General features: G+C 46.3%; 1 protein-coding gene across 3 annotated transcripts; it reads left to right on the top strand.

Moving 5' to 3' along the window:
* The first annotated feature begins 2174 nt into the window (after positions 1–2174).
* On the top strand, positions 2175–21199 carry DDX27 (DEAD-box helicase 27). 3 transcript variants are annotated; one of them, XM_045444280.1, is made up of 21 exons: positions 2175–2361; positions 4280–4426; positions 5091–5150; positions 5405–5570; positions 6115–6155; positions 6282–6368; positions 7034–7139; positions 8859–9032; positions 9665–9815; positions 12324–12423; positions 12594–12735; positions 13611–13764; positions 14613–14694; positions 14794–14971; positions 16146–16252; positions 16454–16556; positions 18636–18730; positions 18825–18948; positions 19747–19834; positions 20836–20910; positions 21037–21199. In XM_045444280.1, exons 1-21 carry the CDS (start codon positions 2269–2271, stop codon positions 21053–21055), a joined length of 2292 nt encoding a protein of 763 aa, XP_045300236.1. In that variant the 5' UTR covers positions 2175–2268; the 3' UTR covers positions 21056–21199. The 3 variants fall into 3 exon arrangements, with proteins under 3 accessions (XP_045300236.1, XP_045300235.1, XP_045300237.1); XM_045444279.1 differs by having other exon boundaries at positions 5088–5150; XM_045444281.1 differs by lacking the exons at positions 19747–19834; positions 20836–20910; positions 21037–21199 and adding an exon at positions 19305–19725 and having other exon boundaries at positions 2182–2361; positions 5088–5150; positions 18825–19040.
* Positions 21200–21968: the final 769 nt, after the last annotated feature.

Here is a 21968-nt window from a genome sequence, read left to right as displayed (position 1 = left end):
GGAAGGCCATGTGGCTGGAGTACAGGAAACAAGGGGGAAAGTAACAGTAGAAGCAGAGGGGTTAGGCAAGAGCTAGATCATGTTGCTCAAAAGGAATCAGGATTTTATTCTAAGTGTAATGTAGTGATCAAGCAGGGGAGCAAGGCAATATGATTTGGGTTTGTAAAAGATCTCTCTGTTGTGTGCAGAATGGACTGAAAAGAGGCAAGAGTAGAATCAGGGAGACCAGTCTGCTGTTGCAGATATCCAGTTGAGAGAAGATGGTGACTTGAATGAGATGATGGCAGCAGAAGTGAATAGAAGTGGACAGAAAGTGAATCAGATCAAGCCTCTGCTGTCCATTGCCTGGAACAGGGATTTCACTTGGGATGAGTGCATGAACTTCAGGAGGCCAAAAAGGCCCATGTAACTGTATAAAAAGCTTTATGTCTATGTGCTTATGAGAGGTAGATCTTCCATTAAGATCTATAGGTAAGTAACACTCAATGTGGTGCTAGTGGTTCCTCAAAAAGCTAAACATTAGAATTATCGTATTACCCAGCAATTTCACTTAGATATATACCCAAAAGAAATGAAAACAGAGACTCAAATATACCCTTGTATGTCACTGTTCATTGAAGCAGTATTCACAATAGCCAAAAGGTGGAAGCAACCCAAGTGCCCATCAGCTGATGAATAAACAAAATGTGGTATATACATGCAACAGAACATCAGCCACGGTGATGTTCTGACACCTGCTACAACACATGGATGAACCCTGAAAACACCGTTCAGTGAAATAAGCCAGACATAAAAGCATAAATATTGTGTAGTTCAACTTACATGAAATACCTAGAATAGGCAAATTCATACAGACAGAAAGTAGGTGAGAGGTTATCAAGAACTGGGAAGAGAGGAGAATAGGTTCATTTGAATTCATGAAAAAATTCTGTAAACATATAGCACTGAACTGTACACTTAAAAATGGTAAAAATCAGGGAGACTGGGTGGCTCAGACGGTTAAGTGTGGGACTTGAGCTCAGGTCATGATCTCCCAGTTCAGTTTGTTGAGTTCAAGCCCCACATTGGGCCGTGTGCTGATAGCTCGGAGCCTGGAGCCTGCTTGGGACTTTGTGTCTCCCTCTCCCTCTCTCTGGGCCAACTGCCCTGTTCACGCGCGCGCGCTCTCTCTCTCTCTCTCTCTCAAAAATTAACATTAAAAGTGTTTTTTTTTTTTTAATGGTAAAAATCGCATACACACACGGAAAAGATAACTAAACAATTGGTGTTGATATGGAAGAAGCAAATAGCTACCAAGGATAGGTAGTCTGGGAGAAGTACCCGTTCCAGCAGATGTGTAGGGCAAGTTGCCTAGAGGAGGCAATCAGTGAGCAGGCAATCAATGAGCTGCATTTACCAGTAGGATTTCCACACGCAAAAAGTAGGAAAAGTTCCTGGTAAGCTCTGGGACCTACTTCCCAGACTCTGGAGCCACTGCCTCGGTTGTAATCTTGGCTCTGTGACCTTGGGACCTCTCTGTGCCTCATTCTCCCCGTGTGTAAAATGTCGATAATAATGGTACCTTCTGCTAGGGTTGCTATGAGGACTAAATTAGTTAATGCACGTAAAAGTACCGTAATCAGTTCTAATCAGTTCTCGGCACACCGTAACTTCTATGTGTTAGCTATCTGGGGTGTCTGGGTGGCTAAGTCGGACTTCAGCTCAGGTTCCAGCCCTGAGTCGGACTCTGTGCTGACAGCTCAGATCCTGGAGCCTGCTTTAGATTCTGTGTCTCCCTCTCTCTCTGCCCCTCCCCCGCTAGCACTGTGTGTTAGCTATTCTTTTTAACTTTTTTTCTTTATGAAGATAAATGTTAATGTGGAAAAAAATCTAAGAGGAAAATAAAAACACATGAATTCTAGTAGGCAGTGGCATTCCCCGCTAAGAGTTCACTGTACATTCTTCCACAACTGTCCGTAAATACACACGCACAGAGTGAGCTAGGCCGGCGCACCACCTCGCACCGCGCACACTTCGACCGGCGAACCAAGCAAGACAAAGGACTTCACCGAAGCCCAGCCCCGCCTAGCCCGTCACCCAACACCCGTCACCTCAAGTTACCTCCCAGATTGCCGCGTGCGCACTCCGCGATGGGGGAAGGGAGCGCCACGGGGCCTGCCCCCAGCCGGAAGTGAGGTCGGCACATGCGCAGTGGCGACGAGGAGGTCTTGGGCAAGTTAAGGGCCGGCCTGCGCGCGAGCTGGTTTACGGAAGTGGTGCTGCGGCAGCATGCTGGCAGAGTTGGGTTTAATCGGGACCATAGGCGAAGATGACGAGGTGCCGGTGGAGCCTGAGTCTGACTCCGCGGATGAGGAGGAGGAGGTATGAGCCTTTCTGGGTTCGGGGCGCTGCGACGCGCGTTCATATTTCTGTTACTGCTTCCTTTCTCCATGCTTCTTCAGGCCCCTGCCCTCAACTCCTCGGCGGCCTCCTGCCAGACTGGCAAGTGTCCCTGGAAGGGGGCCCCAAGATCTTCTTCAGTTTGCTCGCCACTAACTTTTCCTCACCTCCGCTCCGGTGCCGGCAGCGTGCTGTGTCGTCTTGGTGAACTCAGTGTCCATCACTGACCTCATGTTGAATCCACGCCCTGCGTAGTAGAGACCCAGGGACGAGGCCAGGCCTAATTCCTGGTCAGGGATTCGTTCATTAAGCCAGTATTTATTGAACACTTACGTGTGCTACACCTAGTGTTAAGCGTTCGGGACACAGCAGTGAACAAGATGGGCAAGGACACCATTCTCCTGAAGCTCATGTTGGGTGGGACGGTTACAGACTTTAAACACTATGGCAGTTAAAAGAGGAATCGTGTCATGAAAAAGATGCTCACCCTTGAAAGATCCAGCCTGGGTGTTTGCCCCATGGTGGCCTCATCTGCCTACAGACACCTCCACTTGAGTGACCCGGGGCCTCAACAAATTCACCAAAGTTGAACTCTGGTCTCCCTCACCTTGCCAATCTGCTCCATCTCAAGCCAGAAACCTGGGTGTCAACCTTGACAGCTTCCTCCTCACCCCCCTCCAGTCTTGTGCAGGCTAGCTCAAGAATCTCTTAAGCTTCTCCCCCTTTCTCCAACCACACTGCTCCCACCGTAGTCCATGCTACTGAGACCTTGTGCTTGGGGACCTAGCATCCTAACATACTTGATCTCCAGCTCTTTTCTTGCCACCTCTCTTGCACCCTCTTCCCCCAGGGTGTTCTCTGCTTAGCAGCTAGAATCTTTTTATTTCTTGAATGTAAAACTATCATAAAATGATGACGCCAAAGTTGATATATGAACTGCTATACAGTTATCGATAGTTAAACTGAGTATCCAAGAAATGATATGCAATCATTACTACTAACAAAGTTTAGCGTGTGAGTTCTCATGAAATTATTTAACTCAAGTAAGGAAAAAAGTCAGCATAGCACTTTTTAGTTCTTGGAAGCCATAGTTCAGCCAGTCTTCCTCCCTTTCCAGTTTTCACATGTATGGGTTGTTATTGATTAAAAAAATTTTTTTTAATTTTAGAGAAAGCATGAGTGGGGGAGGGGGCAGAGGGAGAGAGAGAATCTTAAGAAGGCTCCGTGCTCGGCACAGAGCCAGATGTAGGGCTTGATACAATGACCATGGGGTCATGACCTGAGCCAAAAGCAAGAGTCAGACGCTCAACTGACTGAGCCACTCAGGCGCCCCTTGTTACTGATTTCTAACTTAATTGAATTGCAGCAAGAGAAAATAATCTGTGTAATATTGATTCTTTGAAACTTTGAAGATTTCGGGGCGCCTGGGTGGCTCAGTCGGTTAAGCGGCCGACTTCAGCTCAGGTCATGATCTCGCGGTCCGTGAGTTCAAGCCCCGCGTCAGGCTCTGTGCTGACAGCTCAGAGCCTGGAGTCTGTTTCAGATTCTGTGTCTCCCTCTCGCTGGCCCTCCCCTGTTCATGCTCTGTCTCTCTCTGTCTCAAAAATAAATAAAAACGTTAAAAAAAAAAAAAGAAAAAAAAAAGAAACTTTGAAGATTTGCTTAAAAGCCTCCTATGTGATCAGTTTTTGTACCTATTCCATGTTTGTTCCGAATACACATTCTATAATGGTGGGTGCAGTGTTCTCTACATGTTCACTGGAAAGAAGCTTATTGTACTCTTCAGGTTTTCTACAGACATTTAATTTTTGTCTGTGTTAAAATCTGCCACAATTGTAGATTCCTGTTCTATACTCTTTCATCTCAGTACCATAGTCACTCTGTTTCTCCCTCTTCCCAGGGGCCCATTGTACTGGGCAGAAAGCAGAAAGCCTTGCAGAAGAACCGTAGTGCCGATTTCAACCCTGACTTTGTTTTCACTGAGAAGGAGGGGGCATACGATGGCAGCTGGGCCATGGCTGATGTCATGAGCCAGCTCAAGAAGAAGGTGAGAACTGACAGAGATAGGCAGTTCCAGGCCTGGTAGAGTTGGACAGTAGGTTTCGGAGTCTAGCCTGGACCTCACTGCCTTTTGCCACTTGCTTACATTCAGCAGACACTGGAACTCTTGGAAATAAACATGTGGGGTGGGGAGAAGCAGTCACAAATAACCCATAGTCTTGACTAAAACAAACGTGTAAAATATTGCAAAATAGGTGTATTACAGACTAGTTACAAACACATGAATTGATCTACAGATGATGTTTTAATGTATCAGAAATATCTTATTTCCTTCATTAGGAAAGGCATTCTCTAAAAACATACTGAAAAGGGGAAAAAAATCACAAATAAATTCTGTCTGATTGGCATGGGGAAGGGTTTTTCTAAGTAGCATTCAGATACAAATGTGACCTCTCTTGGTAATTATATTGTTGTAAATAGTAAACACCTTCTAAAATATAGATGTTCTTGGTTCCAGGTCAGGATTTTTCACAGTTGACTATTTGTTATGTTTGTTGTTGTTCTTGTTGTGAATAATCTGCAGATTGATTAATCTGTCCAAGGACAGACAAGCATTTTCTGTAGTAACATTTGAGACCCAACCCTCAGAGAAATCTTGCTTTGTCTCTTTCCCATATGTGTGTTTCTTTTTCGTCTATTTTTATCAGCAGAGGGCAGCTACTACATTAGATGAGAAGATTGAGAAAGTTCGCAAGAAGAGGAAAACAGAGGTGAGAAGGCAGAGCAGGTACTTCTGTGTGTAGTTAAGCCCTGAGCTTTACCCTCAACGCAACCCCACCATTCTTCTTTAAGTATGAACTGGAGAATGTCTGGTGCAGACAGGCTTCTCTCTGTCTGTGGTTAATATTCCTTAAGAATCCACATAGAGTTCTGCCCAGGCTGGAGAGCATAAGATTGCTCTTCAGAGGTTCTGGATTTCCTGAAGTTTTGTAGTTGCCTTGCTTTATTAAAATATTTTTTCCAGGATAAGGAAGCCAAGTCTGGGAAGTCAGAGAAGGAGAAGGAAGCAAAGGAGGGCTCTGAACTGGAGGAGCAGGGAGACCTTGAAGGGAAGGATGAGGAAGGCCCAGAAGATGAAGACTCAGAGACTGATTACTCATCAGCTGATGAGAACATCCTCACCAAAGCAGGTGGATGCTACAGAGGCGATGTCAGAACGGGGGACAGGAAGTTGGAAAGGGTCTGCCTTTCCTCTGTAGGATTTCCTATGTTCTTCTACACAGTTCCATTTAAGATCTCCTTGTTAAACTCCTTCTAGCTTCTCTTTTTTCTTGGGATTTTGTTATGGTTGTCGTACTTTGCAGGCAGACTGTACCCTTTTCCCCATCCCCAGCCCCACACAGCTGCTGGCACCTCTAAGATTCAGACCTATTTGGGGTGATAGGTCCCCCACATCCCACCTCAGATGGGCCCCGCCATGAAATGGGTGCTCTGTAATTATTTCTTGCAGAAACGAGTGCTAAAATATGATAATACCGCACGGTGGTCTCTGGAACTTGCCCGGTTTGCTGCTTGGTGTCCTCACCTGTGAACCGAGGCTAATGACAGTAGCTCCCTCAGGCTGTTGGGTAGATTCGGTGAGGTGTCCACATAAAGCACTTAGGACCGCATCTAGCAGATTGTACGTGCTCAGTAAGCACAAGCCCTGATTGTCAGCTCTGTTTTTCTCCACAGATACACTCAAAGTAAAGGAGCGGAAGAAGAAGAAAGGACAGGTGCGTATGAGCGTGGACAACAGCGTGCAGCTTATTTTTGCATCCTGACTGGATTTTTGAGGCCAGTTAGTTTTCTTAGGCCCATTTTGCTGAATTCTTGGTCCATCTTTTGATTTCCCGGTGTAGGAAGCGGGAGGATTTTTTGAAGATGCATCCCAGTATGATGAAAACCTCTCCTTCCAGGACATGAACCTTTCTCGCCCTCTGCTGAAGGTATTGGCTTCTTTTGGCAACCATGGGATTATTGCAGTCACCCTTAACTAGGCTCCTGGCCCTAAACTGGGCTCTTTGCCTCCCTGAATTCTGTTGTCCACACAACTGCCAAAGAACCCTCTTAAACAAAAAGTTCCCTTTTGGCTTGTAAGGCTCTGCCCCTTCTGGTCTCCTCTGATATGTCTCCTCACTCTTTGGCCTCCTCACTGGCCCTCAAAAAGCTCAGGTGTCTTCTTCTCAGGGTCTTGGCACTCACTGCTCCCTCTGCCTGGAAGATTTTTTCAGTAATCTTGTTGGGGTGCTCCTCACCTCTTTCAGGGTTCTACTCAGTGTCCTTTGCTCGGTGAGACATTCCCTGATCCCACTGTAAATTGTCCTCCTCCCAAACCCCCTTGTCTGCTGTAGTTTTCTCCATAGCATTTATCTCCATGTGGCATGTGTTTCTTTCTGGTCTTTTTTTTTCCTACCAGATTGTAAGATTGCCAAGGTGGGGTTTTTATTTCTTTGGTGTAGTGCTGTGTCCTCCATGCTTAGAACAGGCCTCCCACACAGTAGGCACTTGATAAATGCGGAATGAATGGGAGGGATTGAAGCAGTCACCACCTGCTTGTTTCATGTTGGGACTCCTCCTCCCCCTCCTGTGTGACCCTGTCTTTTCTGTTCAGGCCATTACAGCCATGGGCTTCAAGCAGCCCACCCCGATTCAGAAGGCATGCATACCTGTGGGTCTGTTGGGGAAGGATATCTGTGCCTGTGCAGCCACTGGGACAGGTAAGAGGAAGAGGCAGAAGGAGGGTGTTCAACCTGCAGCAAGGGTCTATGTTGATTTACCCAAGGGCCACCTTTGCTAAATATGCAAATATAGGGGCACCTGGGTGGCTCAGTTGGTTGAACGTCCAACTTCAGCTCAGGTCATGATCTCACGGTTCATGAGTTCGAGCCCCGTGTTGGGCTCACTGCTGTCAGCAAGGAGCCTGCATGGATCCTCTGTTCCCCTCTCTCTTCTCTCTCTCTCTCTGCCCCTCCCCTGCTCACATTCTCTCTCAAAAATGACTAAATATTAAAAATATATATATAAGTATAAATTGTAATGCAGTAACACTGTATATTCTGTTTATTAATTTCCTTTAAAAAAAACCCCTCAACATTATATTTTCTTATTTTTAAAAAATGTTTATTTATTTATTTTGAGAGTGAGAGCAGGGGAGGGATAGAGAGAGACAGGGAGAGAAAGAATCCCAAGCAGGCTCCACTCTGTGAGAGCCCGATGTGTGTCTCGACCCCAGGAACTGCAAGATCATGACCTGAGCCAAGATCAAGAGTCCGGTGCTTAATTGACTGAGCCACTCAGGCGCTCCTACTTTTTCTTATTTTTTAAAATACTCTTCATTTTTAAAAAACGGTTGCATGGTATTCTATTATGTAACTATTTTTACTCTGCAATTAACTGCACTAATATACAAGGTTGTGATGAACACTCCTTTCATAAAATCTTCACTCCTATGACTGGGGCTTATGTATAAATAACATGACCTTCACCAGACTCCCCTGAAATCTGTGACCTGTGAATATCCTATTAGGGTATCTCTGTGACCATGACTTCTTGTCGCTGCTCTAATGGGAGTAAGGATTTTATAAAACATGTTCATCACGGTGTTTCATATCAGTACAGTTAATTATAGAGTAGAAATAGTCATGTGATAGAATATTATGCAACCATTAAAATAAATGTATTTAAAGAAACAGGATATACATTTATTTATTTTTTTTTTTTAAGTAATCTCTACCCCCAACATGAGTCTCTTAACTCACGATCCTGAGATCAAGGGCTGCATGTTCTGCCAACCGAGCCAGCCAGGCACCGTTAACACGGTGCTTTTTTTTTTTTTTTTTTTTTTTTTTTTTTTTAAATTTTTTTTTTTTTTTCAACGTTTATTTATTTTTGGGACAGAGAGAGACAGAGCATGAACGGGGGAGGGGCAGAGAGAGGGAGACACAGAATCGGAAACAGGCTCCAGGCTCTGAGCCATCAGCCCAGAGCCCGACGCGGGGCTCGAACTCACGGACCGCAAGATCGTGACCTGGCTGAAGTCGGACGCTTAACCGACTGCGCCACCCAGGCGCCCCATCACGGTGCTTTTTTTAAACGGGGATTACTGAACAGAATATATAGTGTTATTGCATTAAATTTGTCTTTTTATATTTCTGTCCATTCAGAAGAATATTGGTAATATAGATACCATTATGTTGGTGCTTTATCTCTGGTTGGCTGAATTGTGGGTGATTTTTATTATTTTCATATTTGTTTTTGTACTTCTCAGATTGTTTACATGGATGCTGTGGTTTAAAACCAGAAAAAAAGCTTTATGAAAAAAAAATTTGCTTCATTTCCTCCTGAACAGATACGTAGGTTTTCTGGGCTCAGGTGAATACCTGAATCTTGAAGGGACTAAGCTCCCCTCACTGCTTTGCTGCTACCTTTTCCCGCAGGTAAAACTGCTGCTTTTGCCCTACCTGTCTTGGAGCGTCTGATCTACAAACCCCGCCAGGCTCCTGTCACCCGCGTGCTCGTGCTGGTTCCCACCCGAGAACTGGGCATCCAGGTGCACTCTGTAACCAAGCAGCTGGCTCAGTTCTGCAACATTACCACCTGCCTGGCTGTGGGTGAGTGTCTGGCTGTCCCTGAGAGACTGGGACGTGGTGGCGGGTGGGAAAGCCTTCCTACGATTAAACCCACTGAAAAAGCAGACGAGGTGTTGTCAAAGTAGATAGTGGGGGCAGGGGGGAGGGGGGAGGGCTTAACTGAGACTTAACCAGCCTTAAAAAATGAAACTTCCAAGATTTGGGGCAAAAAAGTTTTCTTGGTACTAAACCAATTTAGGATGTAATTTTTGGTTTGTATGAATAAAGAATCAAATATTTGGGGCAGAATATTTCTGATGATGTTACGTGATAACTGTTCTTTAACAGTTCCCTTCCCTGTGCAGGGGGAAGTCGGAGGTAATGTAGAAAGCATTAGTTTTCACAGCAGCTGCTTCTGTCAGTCCTTGTGTGTTTGAATCCACCTATTCTAAAGTGTCTTCCTGTCATCATCTTTTTTCACACTTAGCACGATTGTAATGTAATGATCTGCCTCTCCCAGTGTCTTTTAAATCCACACGAGCAGGGCTTTGCCAGTCTTGTCCTCTGCTCTTTCCCCTGCATCTGGGATGAGACATGGCAGGTGGCAGGGCCCAGTCAATACCGATGAACCACCGACTGAATTGACCACCTGTGGGGGGGGCTCTTCTCTGCAGGGGGCCTGGATGTGAAGTCTCAGGAAGCAGCTCTTAGGGCAGCGCCTGACATCCTCATCGCCACCCCAGGCCGGCTCATCGATCACCTCCACAACTGCCCTTCCTTCCACCTGAGCAGTATCGAGGTGCTCATCCTGGATGAGGCTGACAGGTACACCTGGAATGGTGAGGCCCCAGGTGCTCTGAGGTCCTGTGGCCACCACATTATTCTGCATGGATCTTGCCATAGCCATGTGTGCGATGCCAGTTTAGCTGCTCACATTTGGACCTCTTCCTCATTAGCCTGGATTATTTTGCTTTTTTTCTCTCTCTATAATGTGACGGTGAAGAGGGAGGATAGATCAGATTCTGGCTTTGCCACTTCCTGAGATTTGGAAATAGAAGTGAGGGATAAGAATAAATACCCACCAAGGGGCGCCTGGGTGCCTCAGTCAGTTGAGCGTCCGACTTTGGCTCAGGTCAAGGTCTCGCGGTTCGTGGGTTTGAGAACCTCGTGGGGCTCTGTGCTGACAGCTCAGAGCCTGGAGTTTGCTTTGGATTCTGTCTCCTCTCTGCCCTTCCCCTGCTCATGCTGTTTCTCTCCCTCTCTCTCTCTCTCTCTCTCTCAAGAATAAATAAAAACATTAAAAAAAATTTTAAGAATAATACCCTCCTCATGGTGTTGAGGATTCAAGGAGTAATACAGGTGAAGTGGCAGGTGCACGGTGAGGATTCAACAGTCTGTTACTGAGATAGGGGACCCCCTCCCTCCCTCCTTTCTCTCTCTCTCTCTCTCTCTCTCTCTCTGTCCCTCTCTCCCCCTCCCTTTGTCTCACATGGCTCCCATCTGCTTACCTCTTTCCTTCATGACCAAACAGAATGAACCTCAACGAACCGGACTAATGATTGAGGTGGAGGCAGGGGAATGAGGCGCCTGTTCAGGTTTCCTCTCCAGTTGAAGCATCTCCAAACTAAGCAGGTCCTGAACTGAACTTCTGACCCCATATGCCCCTTCCTCTCTCTTCCCATCTCAGTGCTTGGCAGGCCTGTCTTCCAGTTGTCCTGGGAAGAATTCTTCGCATCATCTGTGTCCTCATCGTCCACCCACAAAGCAGCCATTGGGAAGTCCTGTCAGCCCATGAAGGGGCTTCTGCACTTGCTGTCCTCTCAGCTTGGACTGAACCTTTAGTTCCTCAGGTTTCTGTTCCAGCTGTTACTTACTGGAAGAGCTTTGCTGGCCCCTCTAACACTTCTGTCTTCCATTCTCTGAGGCGTTACACCTTTCCTACCTCCTACATTGGTTGTGTCCCTCCTCTCCCCTGGAACATATTTGTGAAGAGCTTGTTGCTCTACGTCCAGGATTGTGTCTGGTGTCTAGCAGGTGCTTGGTAAGTGTTTATTGAATAACGGATTAAATCCCCCTGAGCAAATGAACCATTCTTGAGTCCTGAGGGAGGTAAAGGAGATCTTTCTAAGCAAAGGGAACATGATCTGATTTAGGTTTTGAAGGGGAAGGGAATTGTATTAAAAAGTGTTAATGTCTAGAGGCGCCTGGGTGGCTCAGTCAGTTAAAACGTCTGAGTCTTGATTTTGGCTCAGGTCATGATCTTGCAGTTTATGAGTTTGAGCCCTGCGGTAGGCTCTGTGCTGACGGTGCAGTGCCTGCTTGGGATTCTCTCTCTCTCTCTCTCTCTCTCTCTCTCTTCCCCCTCCCTCCCTCCCCCCCTTCCCCCACCCTCCCCTGCTCTCGTGCGTGCACACACTCTGTGTCTCTCTCTCAAAATAAATAAATGTTAAAAAAGTTTTTTTAAATGTTAATGTCCCAGAAGACCAAGAAAGGCTGTGGAAGGGTCTTATTAAGGCAACCAAGGACCATGACAGCTAAATGTGGTACCTGATCCTTGACTGGAGCCTGAGCTGGAGGGAGAAACACTGTAGAGGATTTGGTCAGTTGAACAAATTGGAGTTAATGTAATCCTATACTGATTAATATTATCTACAAGAAGAAAAAGGTTCCTTTACAGTGAAGAGAACTGGCAGGTCCCACCTTAATCATGTGATCAAACTCACGTCAGTGACTGTCTGTGTCTCCAGATGGAGAGGGAGGTGCACAGCCGCATCCCTGCACGTTCTCGCAGTGATGAGTTATTGAATCAGGTCACTGGGAAATAATCAGACAAAGACAGAATGTGAAAAAGCTTGAGGAGACTTTTCTGGATGAAGGGAGACCAAAGAAACATGACAGCCAATGCAGTGTAGGAACTTTGGTTCCTGAACTGAAAACATAAAAAGACAGCTATAAAATGACATTTTGGAGATAGTTAGGGATATTTCAATAGGGACTGTAGTTTAGACACTACTCAAACACTTCAACGTTTTGGGTGTGATAACGACATTATGATTATGTAGGAGAAGGTCCTTAGGGATTGTGCACTGAGATAGTTAGGGTCAAGGTGTGGTGATGTCTGCAACTTATAAATAGCTCTGCAAAAAAAAAAAAAAAAAAAAGATAAAACAAACGTGGCCAGATGATAGTTCTTAGTGAATCTTGGTGAACGGCTAAACCAACAGTACTAATTCATAAGTCAATAAATGAGCCTGCAACGTAACCAGTTACAACATCACTGCAACAGATGCAAGCTTAGTCCATTTCTCTTGATTCCTTCTCCCTGCGTATCAGGATGCTGGACGAGTACTTTGAGGAACAGATGAAGGAGATCATCCGGATGTGTTCCCACCACCGCCAGACGATGCTTTTCTCAGCCACTATGACGGACGAGGTGGGCCTCAGGAATTCTGCTTGGTGGGGTGAATGGAGGGGTGCAGAGGACCCTGCCTGGGCTGCAGCGGGGGGCCTGGGACAAACATGGCTTGCCTCACTGCCTCCTCCTCTCCCCACCTCCCTGCCTCCTGGCAGGCCAGTGAGCATTCCTGTCTTTGTGCTGGGCAGGTAAAAGATCTGGCTTCTGTCTCCTTGAAGAATCCCGTCCGAATATTTGTGAACAGCAACACGGATGTGGCCCCCTTCCTGAGGCAGGAGTTTGTCCGGATCCGGCCGAATCGGGAAGGGGACCGGGAAGCCATCGTGGCAGGTGAAATCCTAGGGTGCCAGATTCCCTTGGCCTTGTGGGTGGCACACTCTAGCGGTGGGGTGTTTCCTGACACCTCCTCTCTCAGGATCCCCTGACCTGTTGCATGGTACTTCTGTTTATTTATTTGCTCTGCCACGTGGGCCACAGGTCCTTCCTCCCCTTTTTCTGTCACCTCACCTCTTTCCTGCTGTCCAGTCCTCTTTCGGTCCTGCTGAATACATAGCTGTTTCCCCCGCCACCACCCCTCTGGCCCTTGGTTCAAGCTACTGCCTCTCTTGCCTGAATTGTTGGCAGTGGCCTTGTACTTGGCTCCTACTCCCACTCTTGTTCCTTGGTAACCCTTTCTCCACACTGCTGATCATTTAAAGTGATCATTTACTAGTGAACATTTGCTCATGGTACCTCCCTATTTACAACCCTCTGGTGTCTCCCCATCGCACTTAGACCACAATCTACACTCCCTAGCAAGTCCCGTATGGCCCTCTGGGACCTGGCCCCTGCCTGCCTGGAGTCCTCAGCCTTGGTGCCTTTGCTCATGATGCCCAGCCATGCTCTCCTGCTTTCGTTGAAACCAAGTTTGTCTTGCCTGGGGGCCTTTACATTTGCTCTTTCCTCTGCCTGAAATCTTCCCCCAAATCTTGTGCTTTGTCATTCAGCCTAGTATCACCTCTTTAGAGAGGCCAGCCCTAAAGCTGCCTCCCTGTCTTGCTTTCACTCTCCCACAGCATTTATCACACTTGGGAATTGGCTTCTCTTCTCTGCCCTGGAACGTGAGCCTGTCTCTCCAGTGCCAGGCACAGCAGCCACTTCATAGGTGAGGGAGTGGGGAGTATGTATTGGAGGTGGCTTCCAGCTCACTCTTCTCTCCTCTCCAGCTCTGTTGACAAGAACCTTCACTGACCACGTGATGCTGTTCACCCAGACCAAGAAGCAGGCCCACCGCATGCACATCCTCCTGGGGCTCATGGGGCTGCAGGTGGGCGAGCTCCATGGCAACCTGTCACAGACACAGCGGCTGGAAGCCCTCCGGTAAACTTCGGGGGCCTGAGGCTCCCCTCCATCCTTCAGAGAGGGCTCTCATTTGAAAGGGGGAAAATCCCACACAGAGGTTACGTTAGAGCAGTAGCATGGAATGCAGATAGCACGACTCCCTACTTCAAAGATTTTAGTCTCACTGCTGTAAGGTTGTCTTAGACACATTCAGAACTCCTTATAGTCCCGCAGATGACACTTGTGCCCTAGGATAGAGTGTGGGAACTGCTGAGGGGGCCACAGCAGGAAATTCTGACTTGGGAGGACATAGCATGTGTCTTGTTCTTTATAGGTTTTCCAGAGCAGTGGGCATACCTGGGTCTGATAGAATGAGATTTGGAATTAAAGCCAGCCACCATTTCCTCATCATTTACTTTGCTGTGCCCTTGCCCTTTGTTTTTCCATGTGTTTTCTTGTTTAATTCTCATAGAATGGAGTCATGCTGGTAGGCAGGGAGAAACCTTTAGAATTCTCCACCTATCCCCATAGATCATAGGCAGCTGAAAGTTATTTTTATAAAGAAAGGCTGTTTTGAATGCGGAAGACATTTGCATCTGCTACTTCCTATAATCTAGCTCTGTGGTTCCTGACTTTCGTATTTGTAGAGTTGGGGCTTAAGGTGGTATAAACAAAACTACATTTGTTCTGTGTTACAGGATGTTTAAGGTGTTGTGTGAAGTATTAGATGGTCTGACGTTTAGGATCTTGTTCAGATGGTCACTCTGACCATCTATACTCTGCTGCTTGACTCCAAAGGGATTGGCGTTCTCTCTGCTGGCTCAGGCTCCTGCAAGCATTTTTGGGCTTAAGTATCCAAGTGAACATCTGTTTGTGGCTATTTCCAGGCGCTTTAAGGACGAACAGATTGACATCCTTGTGGCCACAGATGTGGCAGCCCGTGGACTTGACATCGAGGGGGTCAAAACGGTGAGCAGCCCGTATCTTCCTTGAACTTTTGGTGGGAGTCTTTGTGCCTCCTTGTGTCCCCTTTCCCTCCAACTCCCAGGTCTGACTTTGACCTTCCAGGTAATCAACTTCACGATGCCCAACACCATCAAGCATTATGTCCACCGAGTGGGGCGAACGGCGCGGGCTGGCAGGGCTGGGCGCTCAGTGTCTCTGGTGGGAGAAGAGGAGCGGAAGATGCTGAAGGAGATCGTAAAAGCCGCCAAAGCCCCTGTGAAGGCCCGGATACTTCCCCAAGGTGAGCAGGCACCACTGCAGCAGCTCAGGGTGGTTGGGGTGGGCAGGGCAGGGTCCTAGATCGGACTCTGTGGGACAGAGCTGGGGGTAGAGGGTAATAGGTGTGAGCAGGTGCCTTGCGGTCAGGAGTCAGGTTTGAATCCCAGTCCTGCCCCTTCCTTGCTGAGTGATCCTGGGCCGGTCTCACCTTGCCTCTCTGGGCTTTGGTCTCTCTCTATGTGAAAGGGAATAATGACAGACTTGTGCCCTGAGTGCCCCACTCTTAGGTTATTTTCCATCTTTTGGGAAGAGAAGGCTTCATTTTGGGGTAAAATCCCTACTGATCACCCTCCTTCCTTTCACAGGGGGGCAGAGGGCAGCACTTCTATGTTTTAGATATCTTTCATGCTTTTCCTTCTCCTCTGTAGGGGTCATATAAAGCACATCCTTTCTAAAAATTGTTTTTTAAAGTTATAAAAATAATACATATTCAGTATTAGAAAACAGTAAGTGGAAGAGCTCACCGTTAGCATTTGGGCCACATCCTTTGAGACCTTTATTCCGTTCACGATGTCTTTTTCCTCTCGTTTTCATTTTCATGTCATTCATTCTGTCAGCTAACAGTTCCTGGGACTACCAAGTGCCTCATGCTGTTTATTCTAGGTATCAGGGATATAGCAGAAAGCAAAACAGCTGAGACTCTGGTGGAAAAAAGACAATAAATCATAGATGTGATCTAGCATGACAGACAGGAGGAGAGATGCTACTTTTGAAAGCTGTTTAGGAAAGGCCTCTGAACAGATGGCATTTGAGCTGAGTCCTGAATCAGGAGAACGAGGCAGCTGTGAGTGCTCTGGAGACTGTGTGCCCAGCAGAGGAAAACAGGGCAAAGCCTCTGAGGCAGCAGACTTGGTGTGCAAATTAAAGTGAAGGAAGAGCCAGAGGGCCCAGGGCACAGTGAGCAAGGTGGAGATAGGTGCTCAGAGAGGTAGGTAGGGGCCACGCTTAGGAGTTTGGATTATTCCAGGAGCAACAGGCTCTTTGGGGGGGGGGGGGGGGGGGGTGTTGTTAAGCAGAGAAATAACATGTAAAAAATCCCCATTTTCTGTTGTCACTAAATACACATTTATATTGTTTTCATCAGTTACACAGTACTTGTCCTCAGCTAAAAAATTGTTTTGTTCCCTTCCCTTGAGATGTCATCCTCAAGTTCCGGGACAAGATTGAGAAAATGGAGAAGGACGTGTATGCGGTTCTGCAGCTCGAGGCTGAGGAGAAAGAGTTGCAGCAGTCGGAAGTCCAGGTGTGGCCGCGTGGAGGGCTGTGGCCCGCAGTACACAGAGCAGAGCCCGCAGCCCCTGCCGGCTCTGCCCTTCCGAAATGCTGTGTCTGCCAAACGTTATCGGAGCCCCAGACATTTGCAGGCAGCGGCTTCTTGCAGCTGCCACGTTACATATCCTCAGATGTAGGTTTCACGGCAGCCATCTTTTTGCTGTTTCCACAGATCAACACAGCAAAACGGCTCCTGGAGAAGGGGAAAGAGGTGCTGAACCACGAGCCTGAGAGGAGTTGGTTCCAGACCAAGGAAGAGAGAAAGAAGGAAAAAAGTATGTTGGAGAGGTCCCTCAAAAAGCTAACCACGGAATTATCCTGGAACCCAGCAATGCCATTGCTAGGTCTATTCCCAAAAGAACTGAGAACAGGGACTCAAATGGATACTTGTATGCCAGTATCCATTAAAACATGATTCACAATAGCCAAGGGTTAGAAGCAACCTGTGTCTGTCAGCAGATGAACAGATACACAAAACGACAGTACCTGGGACAGCCTGATACGTGCTGCAAGGGTGAACCTTGAATACATGCCAAGTGAAATGATCCATACGCAGAAGGACAGATATCTGTGATTCTGCTTATACGAGGTACCTAGAGAGGCAAATCCATAAATGCAGAAAGTAGAATTGAGATTACCAGGGGTTGTGGGGAGGGAGTTATTAATGGTTACAGAGCTTTCATTTGGGATGATGAAAGAGTTGCAGAAACATCACGGTGATGGTTGTGCAACACTGTGAATGTAATTAGTGCTACTGAATTGTAGATGTAGAATGCATAAAAGGGCAAATTTTGTGTTCTGTCTTTTTTGCCACAATTTAAAAAAAGTAGGTCAGGAAGATATTTATATGTATTCCCTACACTCCCCTCTTTTTATCACACAAATGAATTCAGATTTTTCTGCACCTAGTTTCTTTTCTTTTCTTTCTCGTTTCTTTCTTTTCTTTCTTTCTTTTATTTTATTTATTTTGACAAGAGAGACAGAGAGAGTGGGGGAGAGGCAGAGAGAAAGGGAGAAAAAGAGCCCAAGCAGGCTGTGTGCTGTCAGCACAGAGCATGACACGGGGCTCAAACCCACGAACTATGAAATCATGACCTGAGCCGAAACCAAGAGTCAGAACACTTAACCAACTGACACTTAACCACCCAGGTGCCCCATATGCCTTGCTTTTTCCACTTAATTTTGTAGCTTGTATTTTACACAGGTACGTACCTAGTTAACTTTTTTTTTTTTTTAATTTTTTTTTTTCAACGTTTATTTTTGGGACAGAGAGAGACAGAGCATGAACGGGGGAGGGGCAGAGAGAGAGGGAGACACAGAATCGGAAACAGGCTCCAGGCTCTGAGCCATCAGCCCAGAGCCTGACGTGGGGCTCGAACTCCCGGACCGCGAGATCATGGCCTGGCTGAAGTCGGACGCTTAACCGACTGCGCCACCCAGGCACCCCTAACTTTTTTTTTTAATGGGTACACGGTGTTCCATCACGTGGGTAGATTATAATTTACTTAATTAGTTTACTGTTGAGGGACACTGAGGTTGTTTATAACTTCTTGCTTTTGTAAACATGTAGTGAATAACTGTACAAATGCCCTTTCACAATTAAGCAAGTATATTTGATTTGCAGGATAAATCCCTGAAAGTGAAACTGTAGGTCAGAGGGTGTGTGTATTTATTATTTTGTTAGGGATTGCAAAACTTACCCTGCTAAGAGGTTGTATCTGCAGTTTAAGAAATACCACCTATATTTGATGGGACAAAAAATTAGAGTGTGTGTACATTAAGTTTCTGTGTTAAAAATAGTTATATTGTGGAAAGGTCTAGGACTGTAAGTGAACCAAATCATCTTTCATAACAGGAGGTAGATAATGTCTCACATGGGTTGAGGAATAGTGCAATAAGCATGTGATTTAGTGAGATTACCACTTGGTGGAGGTAACCACCAGGAGAGGACTTGATTTGCTGCTTCTCAATTTTTTTTTTTGCTGCTTCTTTTTGAACTCTTACATACCAATTTAAAATCTGTGCACGTCTTTAAAAAAAGATACAAAAGGGGCGCCTGGGTGGCTCAGTCGGTTGAGCGTCCGACTTCAGCTCAGGTCATGATCTCACGGTCCGTTGAGTTCGAGCCCCGCGTCGGGCTCTGTGCTGACAGCTCAGAGCCTGGAGCCTGTTTCAGATTCTGTGTCTCCCTCTCTCTTTGACCCTCCCCAGTTCATGTTCTGTCTCTCTCTGTCTCAAAAATAAATAAACGTTAAGAGGAAAAAAAAAAAAAAAAAAGTAAATTGCTTAAAAAAAAAAAAAAAAAAAAAGATACAAAAGAGTACCGGAAATCTCATGTTGTCTCCTCATCCTAGTTGCCAAGGCTCTGCAGGAGTTTGACTTGGCCTTAAGAGGAAAGAAGAAGAGGAAGAAGTTTATGAAGGATGCCAAGAAAAAGGGGGAGATGACAGTGAGTGGCTTTCTCTTCGGAGTTGAGGCCCTGCCCAGTGGCATGTGTCAGGGCTTCCTGGTCTGTTCCGTACTCCCATCATCCTTCTTTCCAGGCAGAAGAAAGGTCCCAGTTTGAAATCCTTAAGGCACAGATGTTTGCTGAGCGGCTGGCCAAGAGGAATCGCAGAGCCAAGAGGGCCCGAGCAATGCCGGAAGAGGAGCCAGCAAGAGTCCCCGGTAGGCAGATGGGACTGCCTGGTAGGAGGCTTCTCCCTGAAACTTGTACTTGTGGTCAGGGAGAAAATTGGAGGGATGATAAGACCCTGTAGTTTTTTTTTTTTTTTTTTTTTTTTTTTTTTAAATTTTTTTTTTTTTTTTTTCAATGTTTATTTATTTTTGGGACAGAGAGAGACAGAGCATGAACGGGGTAGGGGCAGAGAGAGGGAGACACAGAATCGGAAACAGGCTCCAGGCTCTGAGCCATCAGCCCAGAGCCTGACGCGGGGCTCGAACTCCCGGACCGCGAGATCGTGACCTGGCTGAAGTCGGACGCTTAACCGACTGCGCCACCCAGGCGCCCCAAGACCCTGTAGTTTTTGAGTAATGAGTGTGCACCAGTGTGTACAGCTGTCCAGTTTTGGGTTCCCAAGTGGGGAAGTGACTCCATGATTAGTGGGGACAGCTAGGATTTGAACCCAGGCATTTCTGACTCTGGAGCCTATATCCTTACAAGCTGCTACTTGGAGGAGTGGGTCAGGGTAGAAAGAAGTGAAGTCAGTCTTTCAGCCCATTTCACATTTCAGTGGTTTTTACTTTGGGATTCTGCAGTTGTCCTTTGGAGTGTTTCTTCAGATGTGGCACTTCTGAATTCCTCATCTCTTTTTTGCTGGGACCTGATTGATGTCTTGTTTCCATGTCAGTAAATCACCAGACCAGAGCATTCACTGAATTTGGAACCATTACCCTGAGCTTAAGGATTGGATTTGGGAGCTTAGGCCAAAGGGGACATATGTAACCTGTTCTTTCTCTGCACAGCCAAGAAACAAAAGCAGCTGAAGAAATCTGTATTTGATGAAGAACTTACTAACACAAGCAAGAAGGCCTTGAAACAGTATCGAGCCGGGTAGGGTTTTAAGTCATCATGGGGTTCTTCATATTATGATTAAAGCTATACACCTTCTTCCTCCTTCTGTGCTCCCCAATTCCCATATACCTGTAGCTTTATAATACTTAGTGTTAAGGGCTCTTGTCTGACACCTTCCCCCCTCCACAGCCCATCTCTGGATCCCAGAGTGAGAATAGGAGGAAAGAATTAAGGCCCTCCTACCTTGGAGGAGAAACAGCACATTTCTGGTTCAGAAATAGAATAGCAGAGGATCCCTTTTTACTCATAGGAATGTGTTATACACACCCCACCCCAGGATGGGGATAGATTAAGCTTCCCAAATAGTTTATTTTTGTAAAACTAAAAAAAAAATTTTAAGTTTATTTTGAGGGAGAGAGAGCAAGCGAGCAAGGGAGGGGCAGAAAGAGAGGGAGAGAATCCCAAGCAGGCTCTGCACTGTCAGCGCGAAGCCTGATCTGGGGCTCAAACTCGTGAATCATGAGATCATGACCTGAGCCAAAACCAAGAGTTGGACGCTTAACTGACTGAGCCAAGCCTGTGCTCCAGTTTTGTTTTGTTTTTTAAATGTTCTAGTTTTTAAAAATGTTTAATTTTTGAGAGAGAGAGTGCTGAGTGTGAGCAGGGGAGGGGCAGAGAGAGGGGGAGACACAGAATCCAAAACAGCTCCAGGCTCTGAGCTGTCAGCACAGAGCCCGACACAAGGCTCGAACCCACAAACTGTGAGATCATGACCTGAGCTGAAGTCAGAGGCTTAACCAATTGAGCCACCCAGGTGCCCCAATTAGTTTTATATGCATGAGAAGGGAGTCTTTTTTTTGGAGCTGGGCCCTAAATTCCACAGTCCCATATTTAATCAGGGGAAAACACTACGTGTAGAACCTCAGGCCCTGAAAATGATGCATTAGTGATGCCTCATGTGGGAGCAGGCGGTAGAGGTTATGGGACATCATCGGTCTTTCCAGCAGCCATTTCAGCATCTTACCTTCTTGAACCCACAGCCCCTCCTTTGAAGAAAGGAAACAGTTGGGCTTGCACCACCAAAGACGAGGAGGAAACTTTAAATCTAAATCCAGGTAATATTTGCAGTTTTGGAGGGCCAGAGGTTATGACTGGGATTGGAGAACAAACCTTTCATGGGAAAGCTCCACCTTGTTTCTGTCTTTGGGAGCTAGTCTTCACTCTGCTGATTTTCTTTGTAGGTACAAGAGGAGGAAGTAGCTGTGGTGGCCTGGAGTTCGTGGGGCAGCCCTTAGATCCCTTCCTTATGGGAAGTCATCCTGGCTTGGTCTCTTTTCTCCATTTGTAAAAAAAACTTTAAAAAATTTAGTGTGTCATTTGTACATTAAAACAGAAAAAAAGGTTGGGAGTGGTGGTGATATGTAGAGCTATTTCCTAAGCATCCTTGTGAGTCAGCCAAGGCTCACTTCTTACTGATTAACTTTGACACAAAGATACCAGATGGGGGAGTACCTGGTTGGCTCAGCTGAGGGAGCATGTAACTCTTGATCTCGGGGTTGGGAGTTTGAGCCCTATGTTGGGTATAGAGATTAAATAAAACTTAAAAAAAAAAATTACACGTTAAAAATGTATGTGTGTACGTGTGTATATATAATATATACCACACACATACACACACACACACCCCCAAATAGAGGAAGTATATTTTGGGAGAGAATAAACCGATCTGAATTGTAGATTTTATTCCTCTGTCTCTTCCCTCAATATAGTCTACCCCATATACTTCCTATGCATCTTATATGCTTATAGAGGAGTGGATGTGGAGGATGTTCTTGCAAGAAGTCTCTTGATGTGTCCTAAGACCTAAAAGCTATCATTTAGTGACCATCTGCCATGTACCAGATGTTCTGTGTACGGAGCATGGTCTCCTCAAATTCACTACACCCTGTGAGTGAGGTAGTTAGCCCCATTTTGCAGATAAAGAAGCCAAGGGAGTAACTTTCCAGAGTTACACTGTTGGGAATTCAGATTTTTGAAACCAGGGTCTACCTGAACCCATACTCTGACAGACTGTGCTGTGGAACCGCTACTGGAGAGATGGAAGGTCAAAGGGACGGAAGGGATGAGTTAGCTCTTTGTTGCAAAAACCAGCTTTTACCCTATAGAACAGAGG

This window comes from Leopardus geoffroyi, chromosome A3 (assembly GCF_018350155.1).
Source record: "Leopardus geoffroyi isolate Oge1 chromosome A3, O.geoffroyi_Oge1_pat1.0, whole genome shotgun sequence".
Taxonomy (NCBI): Eukaryota; Metazoa; Chordata; class Mammalia; order Carnivora; family Felidae; genus Leopardus; species Leopardus geoffroyi.
Note: the sequence above shows the minus strand (reverse complement) of the source record. Positions and strands in the feature narration are given on the sequence as shown.

Excerpts from the sequence above, each read along its gene's own strand:
- DDX27 (XM_045444279.1), top strand. The coding sequence starts at position 2,269 with ATGCTGGCAGAGTTGGGTTTAATCGGGACCATAGGCGAAGATGACGAG. Across the intron at positions 2,362-4,279 it reads CCGCGGATGAGGAGGAGGAG|GGGCCCATTGTACTGGGCAG; the intron begins GTATGAGCCTTT and ends CCCTCTTCCCAG. Across the intron at positions 4,427-5,087 it reads TGAGCCAGCTCAAGAAGAAG|CAGAGGGCAGCTACTACATT; the intron begins GTGAGAACTGAC and ends TATTTTTATCAG.